The sequence below is a fragment of the Nothobranchius furzeri genome, chromosome 5, assembly GCF_043380555.1.
Source record: "Nothobranchius furzeri strain GRZ-AD chromosome 5, NfurGRZ-RIMD1, whole genome shotgun sequence".
Classification (NCBI taxonomy): domain Eukaryota; kingdom Metazoa; phylum Chordata; class Actinopteri; order Cyprinodontiformes; family Nothobranchiidae; genus Nothobranchius; species Nothobranchius furzeri.
The window spans coordinates 72,423,390-72,445,588 of record NC_091745.1 but is presented as its reverse complement, the minus strand read 5'-3'; the positions used below and the strand labels follow the sequence as shown (position 1 = coordinate 72,445,588).

General features: G+C 44.0%; 1 protein-coding gene across 5 annotated transcripts in view; it reads right to left on the bottom strand.

Moving 5' to 3' along the window:
• cadm4 (cell adhesion molecule 4) overlaps window positions 1–21,558 on the bottom strand; it is a 287,904-nt gene extending 266,346 nt beyond the window's left edge. The window contains exon 1 of one of the 5 annotated variants that reach the window (XM_015950119.3): window positions 21,204–21,558. In XM_015950119.3, coding sequence (XP_015805605.1) covers window positions 21,204–21,339 — 136 coding nt within the window. In that variant the 5' untranslated portion in view covers window positions 21,340–21,558. The remainder of the gene's footprint in view (window positions 1–21,203) is intronic. The other 4 variants (XM_015950117.3, XM_015950121.3, XM_015950120.3 and 1 more) reach the window with 4 other exon arrangements.
• Window positions 21,559–22,199: the final 641 nt, after the last annotated feature.

Sequence of the window (22,199 nt, the reverse complement as noted above, 5' to 3'; positions counted from 1 at the left end):
GCTACGGATAGCAAATGCTACGGGCTATGCCTGAGCGTGAACGCGCATGAAGCAGCCTGCTTGACCCGAGCAGCTCTCTTTTTCTGTGAATTTACAGAAAAACAGGCAATCACAGTAAAAATGCCAGGGCTCATTCTACAGGACCAGGGCATTGCAGGAGAATGTATGAAGAAGAAATTTATTATTTCTATACATGTTTTGGCTGTCAAACTTCCATAATGCCCCTTTAAGTTTAGAGCTGCTTGATTATTGAGTATTTTTCATTTCCCTAATGATAAAATCATGATAATTTAACATCAAAGTAATAACCTGTTGGATTAACTCTGATTAATTTTGGACATTTTTGTTTCAATCTAATATGAGTACATAGGCTGACCTTATACTTTCAGGAAAACTAATTTAATTGAGTTGGTCTATACAAAGAAACCTAGTTAGGTCCCCCCCCCCCCCCCCCTTTTTTTTTGAACATTATGGTGATAAAACATTTATAAAGATTTTCAAAAGGAAGCTTTGGGTGAAGATTCCTCTTTATGATTTAGCCATTTGTCACTACACAGTTCAAATTTTTACTTCACAAGTTGCACCAAATTAACTAAAATATCTCAAATATTTTACCTCAGATCTTTCATATTTAAAAATTTATGAGATAGAGGAGAAGTAGCTGACGAGTTTGATGTATAATATGTGTATGGTATGTAAATGTGTCCTAAATCGATACCGATTTTTTCCGATATTACATTTTAAAGTGGTTGACTCTTGAAAAACGGTTTGGACATCTTGCCTTGGATTGGATAACAGCAGCATGACTATACCACCGACTTGCAACATGGATGTTTTATCTCCACTAATGGCACAAGCCTGGAGGAGTTCTGCCATGTGGTGAAGTTGCTAATGCTAACAGTTAGCATAAACAATCCAAGATGCCCGCTGCTGTTTCCCGGACATTAAACCAACAGCAGCCTTCCCCATCATGAGTCGTCCATGAACGTTAAGTGACAGTGTGACGTAGATCTGCCAGGACTTTCAAATCCTAGAGTTTTACTGTCTATTTTCTATTGGAAGCTAATGCAGGAGATAGGTGTAGGAGACTATTTTCATGTACAGCCTGCATAAAAACTTAGTGACCAATTAGCCCTTTACTTCCTCACCCAGAAAAAAGCAATTAAAACATTCCACTTTTGTGTTTTTGTATTTGGGGCAATAAGGGCTTTAGTTTAATGTAAATTAATAATATTAATAATAAACTACATGCAATAATATTTAGGCAAATGGCCTGGATTTGATATAGCGCCTTCTAGAGTCCTGGAACCCCCAAAGTGCTTTACAACTCAATCAGTCATTCACCCATTCACACACACAATCACACCCTGGTGGGAATGAGCTACAAAGTAGCCACAGCTGCCCTGGGGCGCACTGACAGAGGCGAGGCTGCCGAGCACTGGCACCACCGGACCCTCCGACCACCACAAGCAGGCAACGTGGGTTAAGTGTCTTGCCCAAGGACACAATAACAGTGACAAGCTGAGAGGGGCTCGAACCTGCAACCTTCCGATTACAGGGCAAGCACTTAACTCCTGTGCCACCATCACCCCATCAACAAGGTGATGATAGTGCAACATAACAGCGCCTTTTCTTCAAACAACTCACTGTTCTTTAGAATTATTTTGTTCCGATAATAACCAGAAATAACATTTTTCATTCCACCACCACCTTTAATGCTAATATCGGCCGATATTAATGATTGACCAATAATATCTGACATCCCCTGAATTATCTTCTTATCTTACATTCTGAATCTGTATAAACAAATACAAACTTCTTCTATAAGGTCCTCATACTGTGACATGAAGCGGTCCTTTAAAACAGCCACACAAAAAAACATCCAGGCTTAAGTTTAGCCTTCAGAAATTTGCAGATCTTAACAAAAATGTTGATAATAACCGTTTCTTTACTACACTTTGTATAATAGTTGGGAGCAGTTCAGAAAGCAGAGTCCTGCTTTAGCTTGCCTTACCAGACGTATCATTAATAGCTGTTTGATGACATTAATGATGCTCTCTGTAAAATATTGAACATGTTTATTGAACGGTTTTCAGCTTCCTTCTGTGCCTGTACGTTTGTTTTCTACAAACATGCTTTGGCTTCCTTTTACAGCTCAAAAAAACACAAGACACAAAAAGGAAGGTGGTTCATTCATAGCCAGAAGCAATAACTGTCAACGCTCCTTTTTGTTCCAGTTTCTCCTGAACTAAAACTCTTTACAAGCTTGCAATTTGGCATCTGTTTTTCAAAAACCCGTGAATCACCGTTATTTATTGATTTGAAACTTTTTCTATGTTAATCCGACGTTACCCGGGTTGACACCTTGTCGATGAAAAAGACAACCCACACGTTGCACATGGTTTCAACATTTGAAACTAATTTGACAGATGGCATCACAGCAACCAACAACCCAATTAACGAGGAGCGTTGCTCTCTGTGCAGGCACGAAGACCAGTTGATGACTTAGCTTGCTATTTAGCTGCTTTAACCGGCACCACTTCAAGCTCTCCTGGCTGAGAAGACATAGTCGAGTGTGGCACTTCAAAAAATAACTAAAAGCACGACGCTGTGTGAGCTACACGCTGAATGAGTCTGACAGGTAATTGCAGTCCAGCTCCATCAATTATACCATTATGAAGAAATTATTTGCTGGGTTTAAACAGCGTGAAGTTCACTAACAGCTTATTATAGTTTAAGAAAATTAACATAAAAGGGACCTTTTTAGCTGTTTGCAAATCCTGACCATTCTTATCGCCACATTAACTATAAACGACGGTGCACAACGGTGATCAGTAAAGTAACGGCTGAACGATCTTTCGTTTTCCGAACAAAGTTTCAGTTTTGATTCCACGCGACCTTTCACGTTATCGTCAAAGCTAAAGGCTTTTTTTCGCAGGGCTCCTGACTGAGGATCTGTTTTGTCAATTATTTTACACATCCAGGGTTCCCCCAAGTTTTAAACATGTTTCGGTGGTAGCAGTGTGCACAAACGGTGGTGGGGGAATACGAGAGCCCATTCGGTTGTTTGTCCGGTTGTTTTATTCTATCGTGGCACTTCTATGGCCAATATTATTTCTTAAGCAACGTTGTTGAGTGTGACACTTAAGATGCTGATTCACCCTCTTCCTGCAACAGCGGGAAGGAATTTACCGGAATACAACTATGTGAACTTGGAAGCGTAACTTATCTTCTTTACGAAGGACTTGAATTTTTTCTGATGACACAACTCTTGGCGGAGTTGAAGTAATAAAAAATTATTGTTTAGCAAAAAATATAAAAATGCAGGGAAACGTTGCATGATTATTAAGAAGAAACCCATTTTGACGGCAGTTGTTTTGTTCTTTGCTTTAGAGAAGTGGCTTTTCGTGGTATGATATCCAGCTGCAATACGGAGTTTTCCTCCTTTAAGGAACGAGGTATGACTAAGTACGTAAAAGATGTCTTATCTTATTCTCTGATATAATGTAGGTCCTTTATTTTTGCTAAACCCATCAACTGTCCCACAGAGCCCCATGCAATTTGAACTGACCACAGTTCAGCATTAACCAATGGCGTTAGACATCTGCTCTGTCAATCACAGAGCAAGCGCAAGCGTTGGAGGACGCACCTAGGCAGGTTCAGAGATGGCGACTTTTCTCATGAACAAGTAAGTCTTTAAACTATAAATGTATGAATAAGCAATATGAGAATAATAATTGTAAAACAATGTGTTCTCAGCTGTGTTTGCTGACTAGAGGTGCAAATTCACAAACGGGATGTGTTGCTTTCGAGCGCGAATATGAAAGTGATTAGAACACATTAGGGTTTGATACATTTGTCAGCTGTTAGATGGTGCCGTCCGATAAAAAATAATACTCCGTATTATAGCTAAATTGGCTGGTATGCATCGGTACTTTTACATTTTCCAGGGATGCACCGATACCAATACTGATATCGGTATCAGCACCGATACCGAAACCAGTATCGGTAAAAGTTAACGAATACCAGCAACCGACACCAATGCAGTAGCGTGAAAGTGGCTTCACTGTAACTTGTCATTACTGTTCACCTAATATTTTAGTTTTGTGATCATTTCTATTCATATGTTTTACTTTTTATCTACCTCACTGTCTTTCCCTGTTGAAAGCAGTGAAGAAAATAAAACCTGTATTCCAAATTATAGCATTTACTGTGGGGTAGAAGTATCGGTATTGGTAATCGGTATCAGCGAGTACTCAGATCCAAGTATCGGTATCGTATTGGTTTGGAAAAAAATTGGTATTGTTGCATCCCTAAAATTTTCAATACGTATGAGGCCTTTTTTTTCTAGTGTACTGTGCATACCGGTATTTTTTCCAGCCATTTATCCGTCAAAATCTCTGAAATTATTTTTTTTAATTTGGTCGTCTGCAGGTAAACAGCCATCTGCGGAACCACCTCGCAGTTTCTACCAGAAAATTTGCAATTAAATTTTTTCCATCAATCGTTCAGCCATACAAAGAAACACAAATGTAACCTCAGAAAGTTCCACAGAAATAGGCCAACTGTTGTTTCAGAAGACTGTTTTATTAGTGAGCATTTGTGTGGTTTAGTTTGTTCGTTTCACCGCTGATGGCCTAACAATGGCAGTAACAGCAGCTACATCAGATGAGAAGTTTCTTAGATCTTCTTTGCATAAAAGCAACACAAACAAAGGAGAACAAGGACAAAACAGATGCAAAAGCCGAATGATGTGTTATGTTGTTGCTCCTGCAGCGTGGGTGGACTGCTCAAATCATGCAGCAAAGCTTCAGTGCCAGTGATGGTCAGGAGTGAGTGTGTGTATGCGTGTGCGTGCGTGCGTGTGTGTGTGTGTGTGCGTGCGTGAGTGTGTGTGCTGATCATATCTATGTGTATAAGTGAGGAACAAAATGAATGTGTTTGTTATCATCCCCCCGCCTCCATCGCTCTTCCCATCCCGCCTCGCTGTCCTCTCAGTGGCAGGTTCATGTAAGTTGGTTACAGCCACATAATTTTCGGGAGAGCTGGATGGCGATACTTTGTGCCCCCACCCCCCACTCTCTCGCCTCACCTCTCCTCTAACTCCTCATTCATCCATCCACCAGCTCTGACCATCTTCATCACTTTACAGCTGGATGAGCAGCGCGGCAGCGACTACCTACCTGGCCCTGTGATTGACTGTGCAGCTGCTGAGCGCGCTTCACTGTATCTGCGCTGCGTTTATTGCTTCTTTCACCTTCACCGTAATTGAGTTCCCTTCCCCATGCCAAATATGCACTGTCAAAAGGGCAGGTGTGTATGTCGAAGGAATCTGTAAGAGGTGTGTGTGTGTGAGAGAGAGCAGCAAGTTGACTGACAGGCAACATAACTCAATTCAGGAATTCTGGGGGAATCTGATGTCCGTTCTTCTGCATGCTTTGTGGGCGAGACTGTTTACCAGGTCTCACAACTTCTGGAACCCAAATGGAGTTGTGTGTTTGAACTGCAGACTTCTGTGTGCTCACTCAGTTTGTGTAAACAGTTGTAAATTAAGAAAAACTTTCAAAAACTATTTTAAATCAAAAAGAGCAATGTGTAAGCCTTCTACAGTGAAATAACCACAAAACTGTCTAATGTCCCAATCATGCTGGAAGGAAAATTATACTGAAACAGATTTCATTCTCAACCGGTTGTCATTTTTTTTCTCCTTTCAAAAAACAAAAGAGACATAGTTGCTGTTTACAATCACCGGGTTTGTGGGGTTGCCTAGCCTGCACCAAGCTAACGCAGCAGTGCAGGCGTTTGTAATTCGAAACCGCCAGGCATAAATCTCCAGAGCTGTTTAAAGAACTGCAGCCAGTAAACTGGAGCGACCCAGAAGTTATTTCTTGTACCCCTAAGAGCCACAACATCACTTTGTTTTACTCTAATATCGGGGATGAACAGGCTAGGAGCTAATGTTGAGCTAACATTGCTAATGATAAATTACAAACAAATCTCTAAAGCTACTTTTTCAATGACCAACATGTGTGAAGTAAATAATGAGCCAACATGGCGTTTTGCATCCTTTAATGAGTCGTTCTCAACTGTAACAACAAGCTAACAGCAAGACGGCAAATAACCAGACTTCTAATGCCGGAGAAATATTACTGTAGTAAGTGCTCCCTAACCTAAAACACCCAAGAACGCTAAAACCAGGTATGACAACGTATCTGTTTATCAACTTAATGTGTATGGCTTGTCTTTGCTTGTCATCTAAAATCTTCTGGCGCTAATCCGTAAATGGAAACAGCCATGAAGCGTGCTGATCAGGAGAAAAATAGCTTGCAGTAACCAAATCTGACCACAGGATGTAATTTTTACTTCTTCCTTACATATTGCACCTTTAAAAGATGTAGCACTCTATGAAGGATTGCACAACGTCTGCAGTTTTCATGTCAGAGCTTTAAACTCGTCATTTTAAGATGTGAAGACGTTTTTGGTCTAACCTTGAAAACAACATTAGGCAGAATCCCAGCAAATGAAAATCTCTCAACCTCGTGAAGTCAAGGCTCAACACCAATGCAGTTAAATCCCTTCTTGTGTTTGCTAATCTATGTCGGCAATCTTGATTTTGATTGGGTCTAAAGGTTGTTCAGATGTAGATGGAAATCTAGTGATTACTTTCTGATACTGTTTTATTAAATTCTGCTCAGTGGTTAATGAAACAGCTTGCTAACGCGAAAGAATCTGTAATTGCACAAGCTTTCATCCAGCCACAGGTGTTTTAGGGGAGTAAAACCACCGATCCCAACACCCACCACTGAAACAAACCTTTTACAAAGAGTGGAGGTGAATTTATGTATGTGATAAATCGATAAACTAAAAAATATCAAATAACAGAACAGAAAAGAAAACGAATCAAATGTGAATTGGTGTTGTGTGAGTGATGAGATGAGATTTAAGGGCAGCAGAAAAGAGAATCAAATTTGAAGAAGCTAAACCAAGTCTTGCTGCAAATGTTAAAAGCTAATGTGTGTTTTGGGCTTTTTGGAGACTTAAAAGACAAATGGAAGATGTGGGTTGGTTAAAAGCAGTCATGGGGAGCAAGCTGAAGTAGGTGGGAGATGGCTGCGGGGACTGAAAGTTGTCTGAAGGGCATGCTCACTAAAAATACGCTTCAAATGCCAGAATATTGCTGTGCGCAGTAAAATGCAGAGTTCAGCAAGCCCAGAGCAAGAGATGGTGAGAGAAGGTAAATCTGGAAGCAAAGCTTTATAGACGAGAACAAAAAACAGCAATTGACTATTAGGAGGAAAGTGAAAGTTACAAGAAAAAAAGGGAAATGGAAATTTGTCTCAATCTGAGAAATGGGAACTGTGGTGAGGGAAGAGGACGCAAACAAAAAATACTACTGGAAATAAAACGACGTGATCTAAGTAAATGAAAGGAGAGTGCAGAAGAAAAATGAGTCCGATGATGGGAGAAAACCATTTTGTCTATGCAAATGGGAAAATGGGAAAACAGCAACACGGGCGCACAACTAGCCACCTGGGTCCCGTCAATCCTCCGTCTCTCCTTTTCCTTTTCTCCCTCTTCATCTCACGTTCTCTCTATTCACACCTGGCCCTGCCGTCTCTGTAGCCTGCAGCGACAGTCAGAGAGGTAGGAGGAAGGAGGAAGAGGAGGCAGGGACGGGGTGTGAGCAGCAGGGATGCACGGAGAGACTGCCAAAATATCCATCAGCAAGCTACGCTGGCAACAAAAAGTCCCTTTTCCCCTTCACCAAATCATGTCTTTCCAACTATCGCTGAGCTTTTGCTGTCATTGCAAACTATTAGGAACAGTTGGAGCAGATGCATGCGGACACACGTGCACCTGGAGCTCAGAAGTGGCGTGCATAGCTATGGGTTGGGGCATTTAGCCACCAACAAGGTTAGTTGGAGAAAGACCGCCACATGGGGAGAGGTCGGAGGGATGGAAAAGGACTTGTGTGATCATGGTGAGCTTAAATAAAAAGACACTAAGTCGCAGCTGAGGCCTTTGAACAGGCTTCACACCGCGGGAGAGTCGGAAAAGAGGGATCAGAGGAAAAAAGGAGGCAAAACCATAAAACAAGAGGTACAAACGCGGCTGAGGGAACGAGAGGACACCAAACAAGCCAAAAACCGGTTTTGCTTCAAATCAAAGGGCTAAATTGAGAAAGAGCCAGTTTAGTGGGCGTGCCTACGCTGCAGTAAAGAAGTTTAAACCTTCACGTTTTCACAACAGCCTCCGGAGCATAAAACAATCTACCGAATATTCCTGCAGCAGCAAATTTGTCTGAGTGCGCAGTCCGTAGCCAACCTGTCCGTCTGAGACGCCACACATTTAAGCACATTTCTATAGCGCAGTCAGTGATTTATACCATTTCACAGTCATCATTTAGGATCAACCTGCTTTTTAATTACCAGCGGTTTATGTTTGTTTTTCATTTTTCCCATGAGCTCATAAATCGTTCCACTCACCGCAGCTCAAATCCATCTCAACGGCAAATCTGTTACACAAGCGGTGCAGTCAGAAAGTAAGAATTCTGGATCTGCCAGCACTTGAAAAGCTGCAGAAATCATAAAAAATAAACCACATGGCGGATTTTTGTCTTAGACGTGCAAAAAAAAGTGCATTCATAAGAACTTTTGTTCCAATTTTGCTATGACGACGTCCAGAGAAATCTGTTTTAAATTAGAATTTTGTCTTCGTCTTCGTCTTCCTCCGCTTATCCGGGTCCGGGTCGCGGGGGCAGCATCCCAATTAGGGAGCTCCAGGCCGTCCTCTCCCCGGCCTTGTCCACCAGCTCCTCCGGCAGGACCCCAAGGCGTTCCCGGACCAGATTGGAGATGTAACCTCTCCAACGTGTCCTGGGTCGACCCGGGGGCCTTCTGCCGGCAGGACATGCCCGAAACACCTCCCCGGGGAGGCGTCCAGGAGGCATCCTGACCAGATGCCCAAACCACCTCAACTGGCTCCTTTCGATCCGGAGGAGCAGCGGTTCTACTCCGAGTCCCTCCCGAATGTCCGAGCTCCTCACCCTATCTCTAAGGCTGAGCCCGGCCACCCTACGGAGGAAACTCATTTCGGCCGCTTGTATCCGCGATCTCGTTCTTTCGGTCATTACCCAAAGCTCATGACCATAGGTGAGGATTGGGACGTAGATCGACCGGTAAATCGAGAGCCTGGCTTTCTGGCTCAGCTCCCTCTTCCCCACGACAGATCGGCTCAGCGTCCGCATCACTGCAGATGCTGAACCAATCCGCCTGTCGATCTCCCGATCCCTCCTACCCTCACTCGTGAACAAGACCCCGAGATACTTAAACTCCTCCACTTGAGGTAGGACCTCTCCCCCGACCCGGAGGTGGCAAGCCACCCTTTTCCGGTCGAGAACCATGGTCTCAGATTTGGAGGTGCTGATCCTCATCCCAGCCGCTTCACATTCGGCCGCGAACCTACCCAGCAAGAGCTGAAGGTCAGAGCTGGATGAAGCTAGGAGGACCACATCATCCGCAAAAAGCAGAGACGAGATTCTCCTGCCACCAAACTCGACACACTCCACACCACGGCTGCAAGGAGGAATTTTGTTTTCATCTAAATAAAGATAATCAATCAAAAAGGTAAAAAAAAAAATACTTTAATCATTTGCACACAGTAAGTAGCCAGATGCAGGATCCTTCCCCTCCATGCTCGCTTCACTCAGTCACGGCACGGAGAAATTAACTTCGCCTTCTGCTCATTTTTGCAGACTCAAGCATCCCTTCATCTCTCCGACTGTTGAGCCTTCATCCTTTTGAATTAAGACAGCCAGCAACATACATCAAAACCTCTCTGCCTCACAAGTGACCTGACATAATCGCATATACATGCAATTCATGTTTACATGTACTTTGTGTTATAAGACTCTTTATCATCGTATTTTACTGTATGTCGTCTTTCCCTTTTAGCACTTAATAAAACATCTTACTTGTTATGCGATGCAGATTTATCACATGCAGTCGTTTTTCATAAAAGGAAGGAAAAGTCCTACGAAACCCAACAGTAAACCCAAGTTTTTGCTCGTTTTAGATCTAATGCAGAGCAAACGGGAATCTCGCTGACTAAGTCAGTGTGCAGAGCTGCTCTGAGAAAAGGAAGAGAGATGGTAGCCATCGTGGCCTTTGGGAAAAGAAAAAAAAATAATCAAGAATGAAAGCACATTCCCCCACAGCTTTCTTTTATTAGTTTCTCTGGCAATAAACTACGTTACCGTATATGCAGTCGGGAGGCGACAGTATCGTGCTGTTTCTACTCCGTCGCTCTCCACACTGTAGGATCTATATCTAGGAAACAAAAAAAAAAACACTTGCTGTCCATGCCTACAGAGTTGACAAAAGCTAAAAATGACTTTGGGAACATCCACAGAACCCCACTGGCCCCTCCAAGCTGCTTCACAGCTCAGTTCACCAGTGTGGCCAAGCGGGAGGCTGTTGCCATGGACCACCGTTCCTCTACAACTGCGCCCAGAGCCCAAGGTCTTTGTCAAACTCACTCAGCGTCACAAAATGTGGTGCTCCACTTCTCCGCGGCATTGGCCAGAAAGGACAAACATGGTCTTACTGTGGTTAGCGACAACATTATTCACCCAGCAGATGGACACAGAGATAGCGACACATCTGTAGACGTGACTCAAGCCCCACTTCAATCCGCCGGTGATGGTTCAGAGAAGGTGAGGCGAATGGGGCGCGCCAGTTAACGGCCATGAGGTGAATCAGCAGCCGTGCACTTGAATGATCCTTCAGCCACTCAATAGAAAATGAATCCTGTGAACGAATCAGCTAAAGCTTTCCTCAAGGTCACTGGTGCTTGGCCACTTTTTAAATGGTCTTGCCAACTGTAACAATGTGTGCAGAAACAATTGCAGCACCAATCCAATTTGGCCGAGTGTCTTTTCCTTTTCCTTCACTGCAGGCAGTTTTATAGCCTCACTTTTGTTTAGCCCTGCTGAAAGCAGAGCATCGCTTCATGACCTTACGAATCTCAAAAGGGCCCAGCAAATCTTTACGGCGACTCTTACACCAGCACATTAACCACGACCACAGGCTTTTTTTCCCTTTCCTTATAATGCAACTTTTCCAATCACTCTCACGCAGTCGACCTGCAAACACGTGGGAGGGGGTCCAATGTTTTTTGAGGATTGTTTTCATGCGATCCTAATTAAATGCTTCTAATTAGTGGTTGTTTACGGTTTGTTAATTAAGTGAATCCAAGCCTCATACTCCTGATGGGGAGGCGCTTGTGTTAGGACAGAGAAGGAAATGAGGAGAAAAACAGGAAAGGTAGTTTTTTTAGGTAGTTGCAACAATTTATTGGCTATATTCTAAAGAAAACCAAACAATCTGCTCCATCTAATCTACATTTGCTTGTTATCACGTTCCTGTACGTCAATAATTGCATAGATTAAAGCTACAATGGCAAATGTGAAAAACAAGCTAGCATAAAACATTTTTTCTTGCCTCTTAACAACATTCAAACACAGCATAGCTATAAATGTATTGGAGATTTATAAAAGACAAAAAAATGAACAAAGTGGTTATCTCACGTTTGTCTAAAAACCTCAGCCAATACCACGGGTTGGTACAAAAACACAATCCTGTTGTCTTTCTCGCCAAACCACCACATCTGCAGTTACTTGTGTCCACCACTCAATATATGCTTGCGTGTTTTGCAACAGAACACCACTGGTGTGAGAGGTTTTCCGCTCAATAATATCAAAGGAGGAGAAACAGCTAGCTGCTACAAACTACCGGAGTCCAAAAAAGGAAAACACCATTTGAAGTCACGGACAACAAAATACGTTTGGACCAAGAAAATGGCCATTGGTGTTTAGCGCTCTCTTGTTTATGGCGGCAATGCGTGTTCCGGTATAAGGCAGACAGGACCCAGGGATGATAGCCAACAGAATGGAGTGTGTTCCTTTACTGTGTTTGTGTGTTTTTTTAAAAAGCTTGTTTTATAGCTTTGCTATTGTGGCTTTAAAGTTGCAGTGTGTAGTTTCCAGCCACTAGAGGGCAGAATATTAATACATTTCAGGGTAAATTTACACCACATCTTCCCGACTGTTGCTAGTTTGAAAAACATTACAGTAAATGTTACCTGTGGGGCAGAAATAATGCAACCTTGCGTGACTCCTCAGACTTTGATGGTTCTTCAGGTAATTCCATAAGAGAATGCAATGCCAATTGTAGTTTTTCAGGCGCTGTACTTCCCGGATCTGCTCGGGGGCTTGCGCCTGCCGATAACCAATGGCACCCCCCAAGGGGTGGCCAGGGGTGGCTATGCCCCCCCACCCCCACCCACTCCAATCTTATTTATTCGACATAAATGTAAAACACAATAAAAATTATACCATTATTGAGAAATGCGCACTAACCCTAACCCAAAATAATCAGAATTAAAACAAAAAATACATGTTTCTGCTTCTCAACATAAAAAAAGTTTTTATTTCCATAGTTTTTTTGTGAACACAGCAACAGGTAAATTCAACCAAAAAATGTTTTTAAATACATTTTGAAAAAACATTTTAATTAACTGAAATGTTTGTAGATTTAAGAGTTTTGAATACATTCGGTGTTTTTTTTCATATATATATACATATATATATATATATATATATATATATATATATATATACACAACGATTAAAGGAGCAATCCAATGCATCGCCACAGGCTAAACATTCCAAGAGTTACCACAAGGACAAATTTGGTGTGCCACCCCAAAAATGTCTTTGGCCCCATCTGGCCATCTTTATCAAAATTTTCTGGAGGCGTCCCTGCCAATGACGTCATCAAACTACGGCAATACTGCTCGGCCAAAATATATTACATCCCCTTTGCAAACCAGTTCTTTTGTGTATGTTTTGGAAAGAGTTTAGCAGTTTTGTTAATAAATTCGTGTTGCTTACTGCCTAATTGTTTTTGAACAAGGTAACGTTACTTCCAAAAGTTGTATGTTCGGCCAGTGATCTGGTGTGACGTCATCGACAGGCGCAGGACCCCAAGTTGGCGTAAACATGGTGTCCCCCGAAGAGGCTAGAGCCACACCTTATGTTCTTTAGACCTGATTTTTTTTATTATATGGTAAGAAGCCACCAATATGTTTCAACAACTGGACATCATTTGATTCATTTTCAATGTTGTGATGGATATTTCCAGAGACTAAAGGTAAAAACTACTGATTGTCTCTTTAAATGTTACGATTCCACGTCTTGTAACATCTCTACGTAATCCCTACGAACCTTTTGCCTATTTCAAAACATTTTCACCAAATGATTCCTTTTAGAGTGCCAGTGAAATATTCCCCTTACTAGAACGGTTAGATCATGTTGGAGTGGGGAGGGGGGGGGGGACTAAAAAGTCACAACAGAAATTTGCATCTGCCACTACTCCTTTATCTAAGCCGGACGCGGTGATAATGGAGAAGAATTTGTCTCTCGCAGGAGAGACGTTTCAAGAGTCTTTCTAAGATAGAAAACTCATCCGAGACCTCTTTGGCATTGTTGTGTCCGCGCTCTGAAAATCTCCATCTGATTTCCCAGTAGATAGTGCACTGCTTTGACTGGCAATTTCCAGCATCCGACAATCTCATCAAAGCAAACCTATTAATGGTGAATATATGAAGAAGGATTCTAAATGGCAGACAGACGAATTGCCCCGTGCGTCCGGGGGTGTTTAAATCTCCACGTAGCTCGGCTGGATGGGACAACTGGCCATAAGCGGTGGCGGGAAACATTTTCAACACTTGTTTGCCCGAGTCTGTGTATTTGTACGTGTGGGTGTAGGAGCGCACGGGCATGGTGTGGCCTCATCGATCATGACAACTCGTCCCTCAGGTGTGGTCACCTACACAGTGTTTGCCCCCTCTCCATCTTTATCTTTAAATATGACCATCCATCTCTGTGTCTGAGAGCTCCCCCCTCCTCCTGTCACCAGCACCCTGTATTTTCCCCACCTTGCTAATGCCACTCTTCTGCCTTTTCTCACCTATTTCAGCCTTATGTATCAGTCATTCTGAAGCGCACCGGTGGGCTTCTCTCCCTTGTCCATTCTTTTCCCCTTCACCCTTCTATTTTAGAGCTGAAGTCCTGCAATCATTCTCTCGTCTGTTGGGCTCTTCTCCGCCTGACTTTCTCTGCTCCACTGGGCTGTGACACATGCCCCTGGTGCTTTCCCTCCCCTCTTTGCCATTTTTCCTTCACTTTTTTTATACAGTGTGCAGCCAGCCGGCGCTCCTCTCTCTCCTCGCGACGCTTTCGCTCCCCGTCTGTGACCCCATCAGTTCCTCAGTGCCCCAGCTAAGCCTGGTCACTCTTCATCAACCAGCCTCCTCTGGACACACAGACCTCCCACGGGTAAAGAGAAATAGGGTCTTGTTGGCAGTTTCTGTGCCCAGTCTCAGTGAAGTTTAAGTCCATCTCTGATCCTTCTTACCCCTGAAGGAAGACCTCTTTACCAGCCATCCTTCCCGCCTCTTGTCTCTGCATTAAGCCTTCCAGATGGGATGCACATTAGCCTTTGCACTGGCAAAGTACACAGCTTCAAGCTCTTCAATTTTAGGCGCTTGCCCTTTTCAGCTCAATCAGCCTCTCTACTCCAATCACAGCTGGTGAGGGCTCCGTTGCACCTCCTGAGTGGGGATAATCACCTTGGTTACTGGCGTTACCGGAGGCCGCTGTCTAGCCATGTTAGCACTGCGCCCTGCGGGAGCCGTGGACACAGGTGTCACAGCAGCAAGGGAGGCTGTTAAACAGGTCCAAAGCCAAAAAGGAGACCTAAACGTTTCCTCTCAGTCATGGAAACCGTGTTATTACTATGGAGGAATGCTCGCCCCATGGTGTCAGTGTTTTCTTGCTTCTTCATTCTCAGACCCCCTCCCATTACACCATAATTCAAAGCACTGTGTTGCTGTGACATTGGTACACCTCGTACCCTTGCAGAAGGAATAACGGCTTCAATGCCAAGAAGCTACATCACGGCGATTGCTGTTGACTGTTTACAGTCCTACAGCAAAGTCAAACATCCAGTGAGAAGGGTCAGCCATTGGAGAAAAGCTGCTGGCTCAGGGGACACCAGGTCACCGAGGAGAAAGCTGCACACCTGCTGGGGCATATCGCTTCCGCGCATAGCCAATCAGATCACATGAACTCAAGAGCGCCGGGCTGATTGGCAGGCTTCAGATGCCAGCAAATGGAAGCGACGTCCTTGGAATCACACTCAGCATTAAAAAACTGGAGCAGCAAAATTGGTGAAATGCCAGTTGTTCTCAGAAAGCGACACATAAGGACGACATAGATCACCATTATGATAATCGCAAGCAGCAGCGTCTGGGGAATAGTAATGGGAAGGAGATGAGGTGGCAGCCATAAAGAGTGTTTCGACATTAGCGCGCCTCTGATTAGATTGACAGAAAGTTTCACTAATGGACAATTAAACAAATGGTCACATGAGAAATAAGGATTCAATTACCAATTGGTGTCTTTGTGTGACCCTTTCAATCATCGAGCTTCGTGCATTTGAGTTTGCATGAAACATAAGCACAATGGTTTGGACAGGAAGTGAAAGATGTGTGAGGCTGATGCTCTTGAAGGAGGCTCTAAATGACTAATCCGGATTATTTTAGTTTTCTTATTTAATTTTCGCGGAAAAATTCAGTTTTCTTTGCGCCACAATGTGATCCTGGAGGAAATAATTGAGACGTGGGGAACAACAGAAGCTCAAAAATAGTAAGTTCTGGACACTGGAGAGCAGATTAGCAAATAATTACAATAAAATACAACACCTGTACAAAACATGAGGCCTAAAGACTTGTGCCTCTGAGTAATGGACCCATAAAAGCCCATAGGAGAATAAAAACAACCCGGAATCAGCTCCGTAACTCTTCCAGTTGTGGCTTTCCCCAGAAGCAACGCAATTTTTCCACAGAGCTTATGCTGAGGCAGTTGTTGGGCTGAGATAGCGGGCCACCCTGTCAGGACCCCTTAAGACTGCATCATTTGATCAAACTGCACAACAGCAGCAGGCAGCGTATCTGGAGAAATGAAAAAATAAGGCTCATTTCTCCTCTTCCGTCGACGGGCATGCCAGCTCAGGCTGCCAAGTTTAGGTTGTCCAATTATTTAGACTTACAAAAGACAGCGAATCAGAGGGGAGGAAAATAAACAACAACATGGCAACACTGAAATCGGATTTTTGCACTGTGCTCAGATTTACACCGTAAACCAGCAGATGGCAGGGCAGAGAGCAAAGAGGCAAGGTCTCACTGTTTTTAATTAAATTGTCGATGAGTTTATTTCATTTCGGGGGCGACTCATCCTCCAAGGTTAGGATCAAAGGATAAAACCTTTACTTACGCTGAAGGCTTTTTCAGCACATTAAACAACAAAGACAGACAAAAAAAAGGCAAGACCAGCGCAACATGCAAGAAGGTAAAAAGGCAATCTCAACTCCAGCTTTCTGCAAACCGTGCCTGACAAGCATCAAAAACTGCAATTGGATTCTGACAAATTCTTGCATAATGCTGTTGTGCTCAAAACAAACTCCAGTCCGTGCATTTTTTCTGCACCTGTGTGTGCGTGCACGTAGTCGTCCGTGGGCTCGGTTGTATAGCGTTTACCTTGATGTTTGTGCTTACACGCCAGGTCTCAATTCTGTGACTTACAGCGACATTGATTTATGCGTGGCTCCTCAGAGTTTGTGTGTATGTGCGTGTGTGCCTTTTGTGCACGTTTCCCGGCTGTAATTGGTATTCAGATCTCCTCCCACAAGTACGTCCAACTGCTGCTATTTTTCAACTACCAGAGCCAAAGCCAAGGTCCAAGCGGAATGGTGGGGAGCATGCTCCAACGGACGGCTCTCGGGGCGTGCAGAAAAAGAAAAAGAGGGGGGAAAAAACACAAATGGAGGTGATTTAAAGCACACAGCGATGGGGCAGGTGGTAATGGAGGCATGGGAGAGGAATGGGGATGAGGTGTAAGAATGGGAGTGATGGAGGGTACTGATTAAGAGTGGCCGAGCAGCAGAGGTGGAGTAAGGAGTATTTGTTACGTTGTGCTGAAGTTTGGCCAACAGCGGCTGTAGATCAGCCACCTCCACAAAACTGTGCATGCAAACAGAGCGCTGACTCTGTGTGTGTGTGTGTGTGTGTGTGTGTGTGTGTGTGTGTGTGTGTGTGTGTGTGTGTGTGTGTGTGTGTGTGTGTGTGTCAGGCCCGCCTGTCAGACACACTGTGAAGTCCTTCTGTCTTTCTTCTTCAACTGTTCCTCTCCTCTTCCTTTCTTTCTCTCTTATTCTCTCCATTACTCAGCCTTCTAAAGCAGAGGGCGGCCTCTTTCAGTCTCTAGATGTTTCCACACAACCCTCTTCGTTTATCCATTCATTCATGCAAATAATCTGCCCTTAAGTATCCCGACATAATAACAACCTTCTAATGCCAGCCCTGCTCATCTCCTCTCTCCTCAAAGCCACGAGTTGGAGACACAAAACTGTGAGAAAATTGACTCATTTTCAGTTGGAATCAGACTGAAATGCAGCAATTATAACACAGATGTCTGCATTTGCAATTAGGTTTGGGTGAGAAATATTTGTGCTTGGTCATTTTTTTCACTTCTTACTGAAGCATTTGGAGACCAGAAGTCCAACTATACTGTCATCGCTGTGGTCAGATTAGCTGGTTTGAGAAGGAGCCAATATCTTTGTTGGCTGTGATTGTTGGGGACTAGTTGGGTGTCACAAAACTGTGAGCATATTTTCTATTACGGCCAGAATAAACTAGCTTTTTAACTCATTCACTGCCATTGACGACTAAAGTCATCATTTGCATTTTTTTACTGGGCGGGCGTCGGAACGAGCCGTCGCACCTTGAGAACAAGCATCACTGCTCTAAAGCTGATCTTCATCGGCGTATGTCACAGGTCACGTGATCAGGAAACAGAAAATCCATGTGTTAGGAGATCATTTTGGGCCGCTGCTGTGAAAAAAGTAACACTACAAACACGCGGGTTCTTCCTGATGTGAGAAGCGAGTCTACTCTTTGTTTTGGTAGTTTTGGTGTTGACATCATCATAGAGCACAATATTCTGGGACTTTTAAAATAAAACTGTAAAAAGCACTCAAAACACGCTGGCAGCAAGCTTTTCTGATCAGGAAACGGCCGGCAGTAAATGAGTTAACGTTGCATTGGTGCAGTCAGCATATTTGTTCACATACCTGCTACTGCCTGTCATGTGGTACTGGAGGACTCCAATAGGGGGCACAGTAGAGCACTCAAACCAGATAGAGAGCCAGGTTTATGGGATACAACTAAAACAAACACGGCGTCAGTAGAAGATATCAGTAACTGGTTCATTTTGAATTCACTGCATTAAAAACAGACAGCGGCGTTATCGTAGATAGCATTAAAGACCTCTAAACCAGAGACGGAGTCACCATGGTGAGTGTGTCTGGCCCAGTTTCGCAACTCCACCTACTGGTTACATGTATATTGCAGCGTTCGAATGTGTCGCGTTCATTTCTGGGGACGAGCGCAAATTAAGCTTCAAATCCACACACGTTATGCAAGGCAGCTGTTTTAAACACACGTATGCATCGTCAAACAGCAAGTATATTTCCAGCTTTGGGTTCATTCATTTGTTAATCAAGACACTTTTGAATGAGTTGAAACGGCAACCTTTATATGTAAACAAAGTCTGGCCGCAACCCATAGGCAGAGCTCAGCGGCACTCAACTGGACAGCGCTAGTACCAATCAGAGCAACGAGCAACACAACGTGCTCATCACTACGAAAATCAGTCGGCAGGGCGGTCCGCCACACACCATCAAAGAAGTAGAAGGAGAACAGTAAATGCCTCAAAGAATGAGTCTAATTTGCCCAAAGATGATGCCAACGCCATTTCAAATGAGCGCCGTTCCTTAGCCAACGACATTGTTGTACTTTTTTTCCATCGCAGCTCTGGCGCTAACCCCTCCCGATGTCTTTCTACAAATGTAGAGCGCTGCGATTAGCCCGAGCTAAAGGCTACAATGGAGCGTGGCTACACCATCCTACAGAGTTTCACTGCAGGTGCAGTTTGTCTGGATGATAGGAAACTGATAAATATTAGCTAGATTTGCATAAAATTTGTCCCGCAGGTTTAAAACGGCATTTTTGTTGCAAACGTGTCTTCCTCTCCACTGTCGCCGCATGCTCGATTAGCTGTTAAGTATCTAACACAATGAGTCAGTGACTCAATGCAATCTGCTGGGTTTTCCACACACAACTAACACTTTTAACTAATTGGCATAATGAACTGAACTCAGTGCACATATAAGTAGATTCAACTGGAAAGTCTACTTTGTAAAATGCCTTAAGATGAACCTTGAGGTTATTTGGCACACTCAGTTGGGTATTTTACAGTTTTGTTTGCAATGTTGTTGCACTTGGGATATCAGATTCTCTTATTTCTCTCCAATCAGTCTCGGATTAGTTTCACGGGTCACTTTCCCAAGGATTCCTCAAATGCATCCTACTTGTGAAGCGTTCAAGACCAGGTCCAGACGTCCATGTCGGCTCTCGAGAGGAAACTTGTTGCAAAAATACCTTGAACACATTAAAAATATATCGCAGGGAACATTTAAAGACATTCTGGAAACTCGAGCAAAGTTGCAGCACAGTGAGATCAATGACTAAGGGAAAATAGCCAAAACAAGGTTAGATTTTCTTTATCAGAGACAGTTTATAAGCACATGCAGCTTAGGCGCACGTTGTTTAGAAGCATCCTTGCAGTTGCCTCTCTCCTTCTCTCCCTCTTTCCTTCATCCACCTTGTGCCTTTAACATCCCAGAAACCCCCAGCCTCATGTTTACCCCGGCTCCTGTCAGTGGCTAGATTAATGACAATGATCAGTGAGCAACCCCCAGCTGAGGCTGCCTGCAGCTTAGCCAAAACCCTGCACTGTAAGCAGCACACACAGCAGCAGCATCAAGCACATTTACCTGCAGCGTGCACGCATTTTCATAAATGGATGCCCAAACACACGAACCTTTTACACAGTACTCCATTTAGACTAACATACTTACACCTACTGCTCGTGCATATCAATTAGCCAGCCCTGTTCCCCAGGAGCAGACATACAAAACGATAGGCACACACAAAAATACTCTCCAGGGAGGAAATCAATACACAGGAAGCGGGTCTTATCAGTGCAACCAAGAAAATGGCAATACGGCAAAGGCAGAGCGCTGTGTGAAAACAAAAACACATCATCACAGCAGCACAGGTCTGATTGTGACTGTGTTTGACCTAGAGTTTAACCCTTTCACAGCTCCAGGACAGAGCAGAGCCAAATCTGTGTGCAGCTCCAGCTCAGTCCGGATCACTCACGCTTTAGGAGGAATTTTAGACTTTATGACTCAGCTCAGGCTGAAGTTGCTCTGAATCATTGTAATCCACAATCCCGCTTTTGCAGCATGTGCACTCTGACCACAGATTATTTTTCTGTGCATGAGTTGAATGAATGAATGAATGAAGGCAGAAGCATCCTGAGCAGGAGGTGTCCCCCTTTCTGCAGGGGATAAAAGAAGGGATCTGCAGGAGTGGGTTGTTAAATATTATTGTGTGTGATAAGGAGATGTCTCAAAGGTCCGATCAGCTCCTCAGAACAAACACTTCACCACTGATCCACTGCGGAAATGTGCTTTGATGTGGAGACTTGTCACAGACTCCGGTCCCGTCTAAACGCAGCTGGGAAGCGCTGAGCCTAATCAGAATGCTGTGACGCACCAGGGTCAACGGAGCATGGGAAGACCCGTAAGCAAATCACGTCTGCGGGGACAGAAATGAATTTAAAAGTGACTAGGAGCGCGAGTTTCACTTTTGTTTTTCCTCCGGAGGTTATTTTGGGGTCTTTCCTGCTAATGCACGCAGTGACTCAAGGAGCGGCGCGTTGCGCAAACGGGTTTGACTCCATGATCTACCATTTATGATTATTTACCAGGAATATTCGCTGGAACGTGTGCACGTGCTCGCGGCTTCGCGTGCGCTCTTCTTCCTTTAAACAAATTTAAAAACTCGGATTTCCTAACCAGCCTTTATGTCGGGAGGACTTCGGGAAAACTTGCGCACGGAACCAAACACGTCGCGCTTCCACGCGCGCACACACTCACTCATTCACTCCGTCTTACCGGTGTCCACCAGGCAGGCAGCGGTGATGAAGATGGTGAGCGGCACGCAGTAGGTCCACACGGTCGCTAAAGCCATGGCTGATATTCCTCTCTCGCCTTCTTTAGTATTCCTCTTCCTCGGAGAAACCTGTGTCATGAACCCGCAGGTTCACACTCCCAGACAGAGCCGTCAGCGACTACGTATGTGTGCGAGGAGCACGCGCGAGCGACTGCGCGTGAGGAAGTGTGTGTGAACGTGTGTGTTTTCTGAAGCGCTCAGAGCAGCTCTTTACATAGAAGTGCTCGCTCTCACACACACTCACTTTCTCTCCTTCTGTTTGCCCTCTGAAGAGAGATGATGGCACTGGCTGCTTGGTTTTTTTTTTTTTCTCCTGGTTGTTTTACATTGTAAATATATTTAAAAGCTTCCCAAAGGGGCGGGGCTACGCTCTGTCCGACCAATTAGACAGCCAGAGCAGGTGGAGGGAGGGGGTGGGGGTGGGGGGGAACAGGAGGAGGTCAGTGATGATGAGGGCGGCATCTTCCAGATAATTGAATTCAATTTGTTCGAAATGTGATGGATAATATATGTTTGTTTGAGACCAGTTCATTACTTTATTCTTTTTCCCTGCTGAATGATGACATTAGACACTTATGGGTTGGCAGTTAAGATAACACACTGAGAACCGCTGGGTTAAAATCAACCCAATTTGGATTCTTGTGGTAACCCAGTAAGGCCTAGTCCACACGTAGCCGGGGTTTTTTTTAAAACGAATATCCACCCCTCCAAAAACTTGCATCCACACCACCTCGTTTAAAAAAAAACTGTCCACACATACCCGGAAAAATACGTTGTTAAGGACATGCCAGACCTGTAGGCGGCAGTACTTCCCCCATTCTTAACCTCGTCCTTCGTCTGTGGTCTTCCGCAAGGAGCAGTAATTCCGCTTGCAAAAACAAACAAGCAAAAAGCGCTTGGACAGTTGATAAAGCGAGTGCAGCTCTGAGGGCATCCAT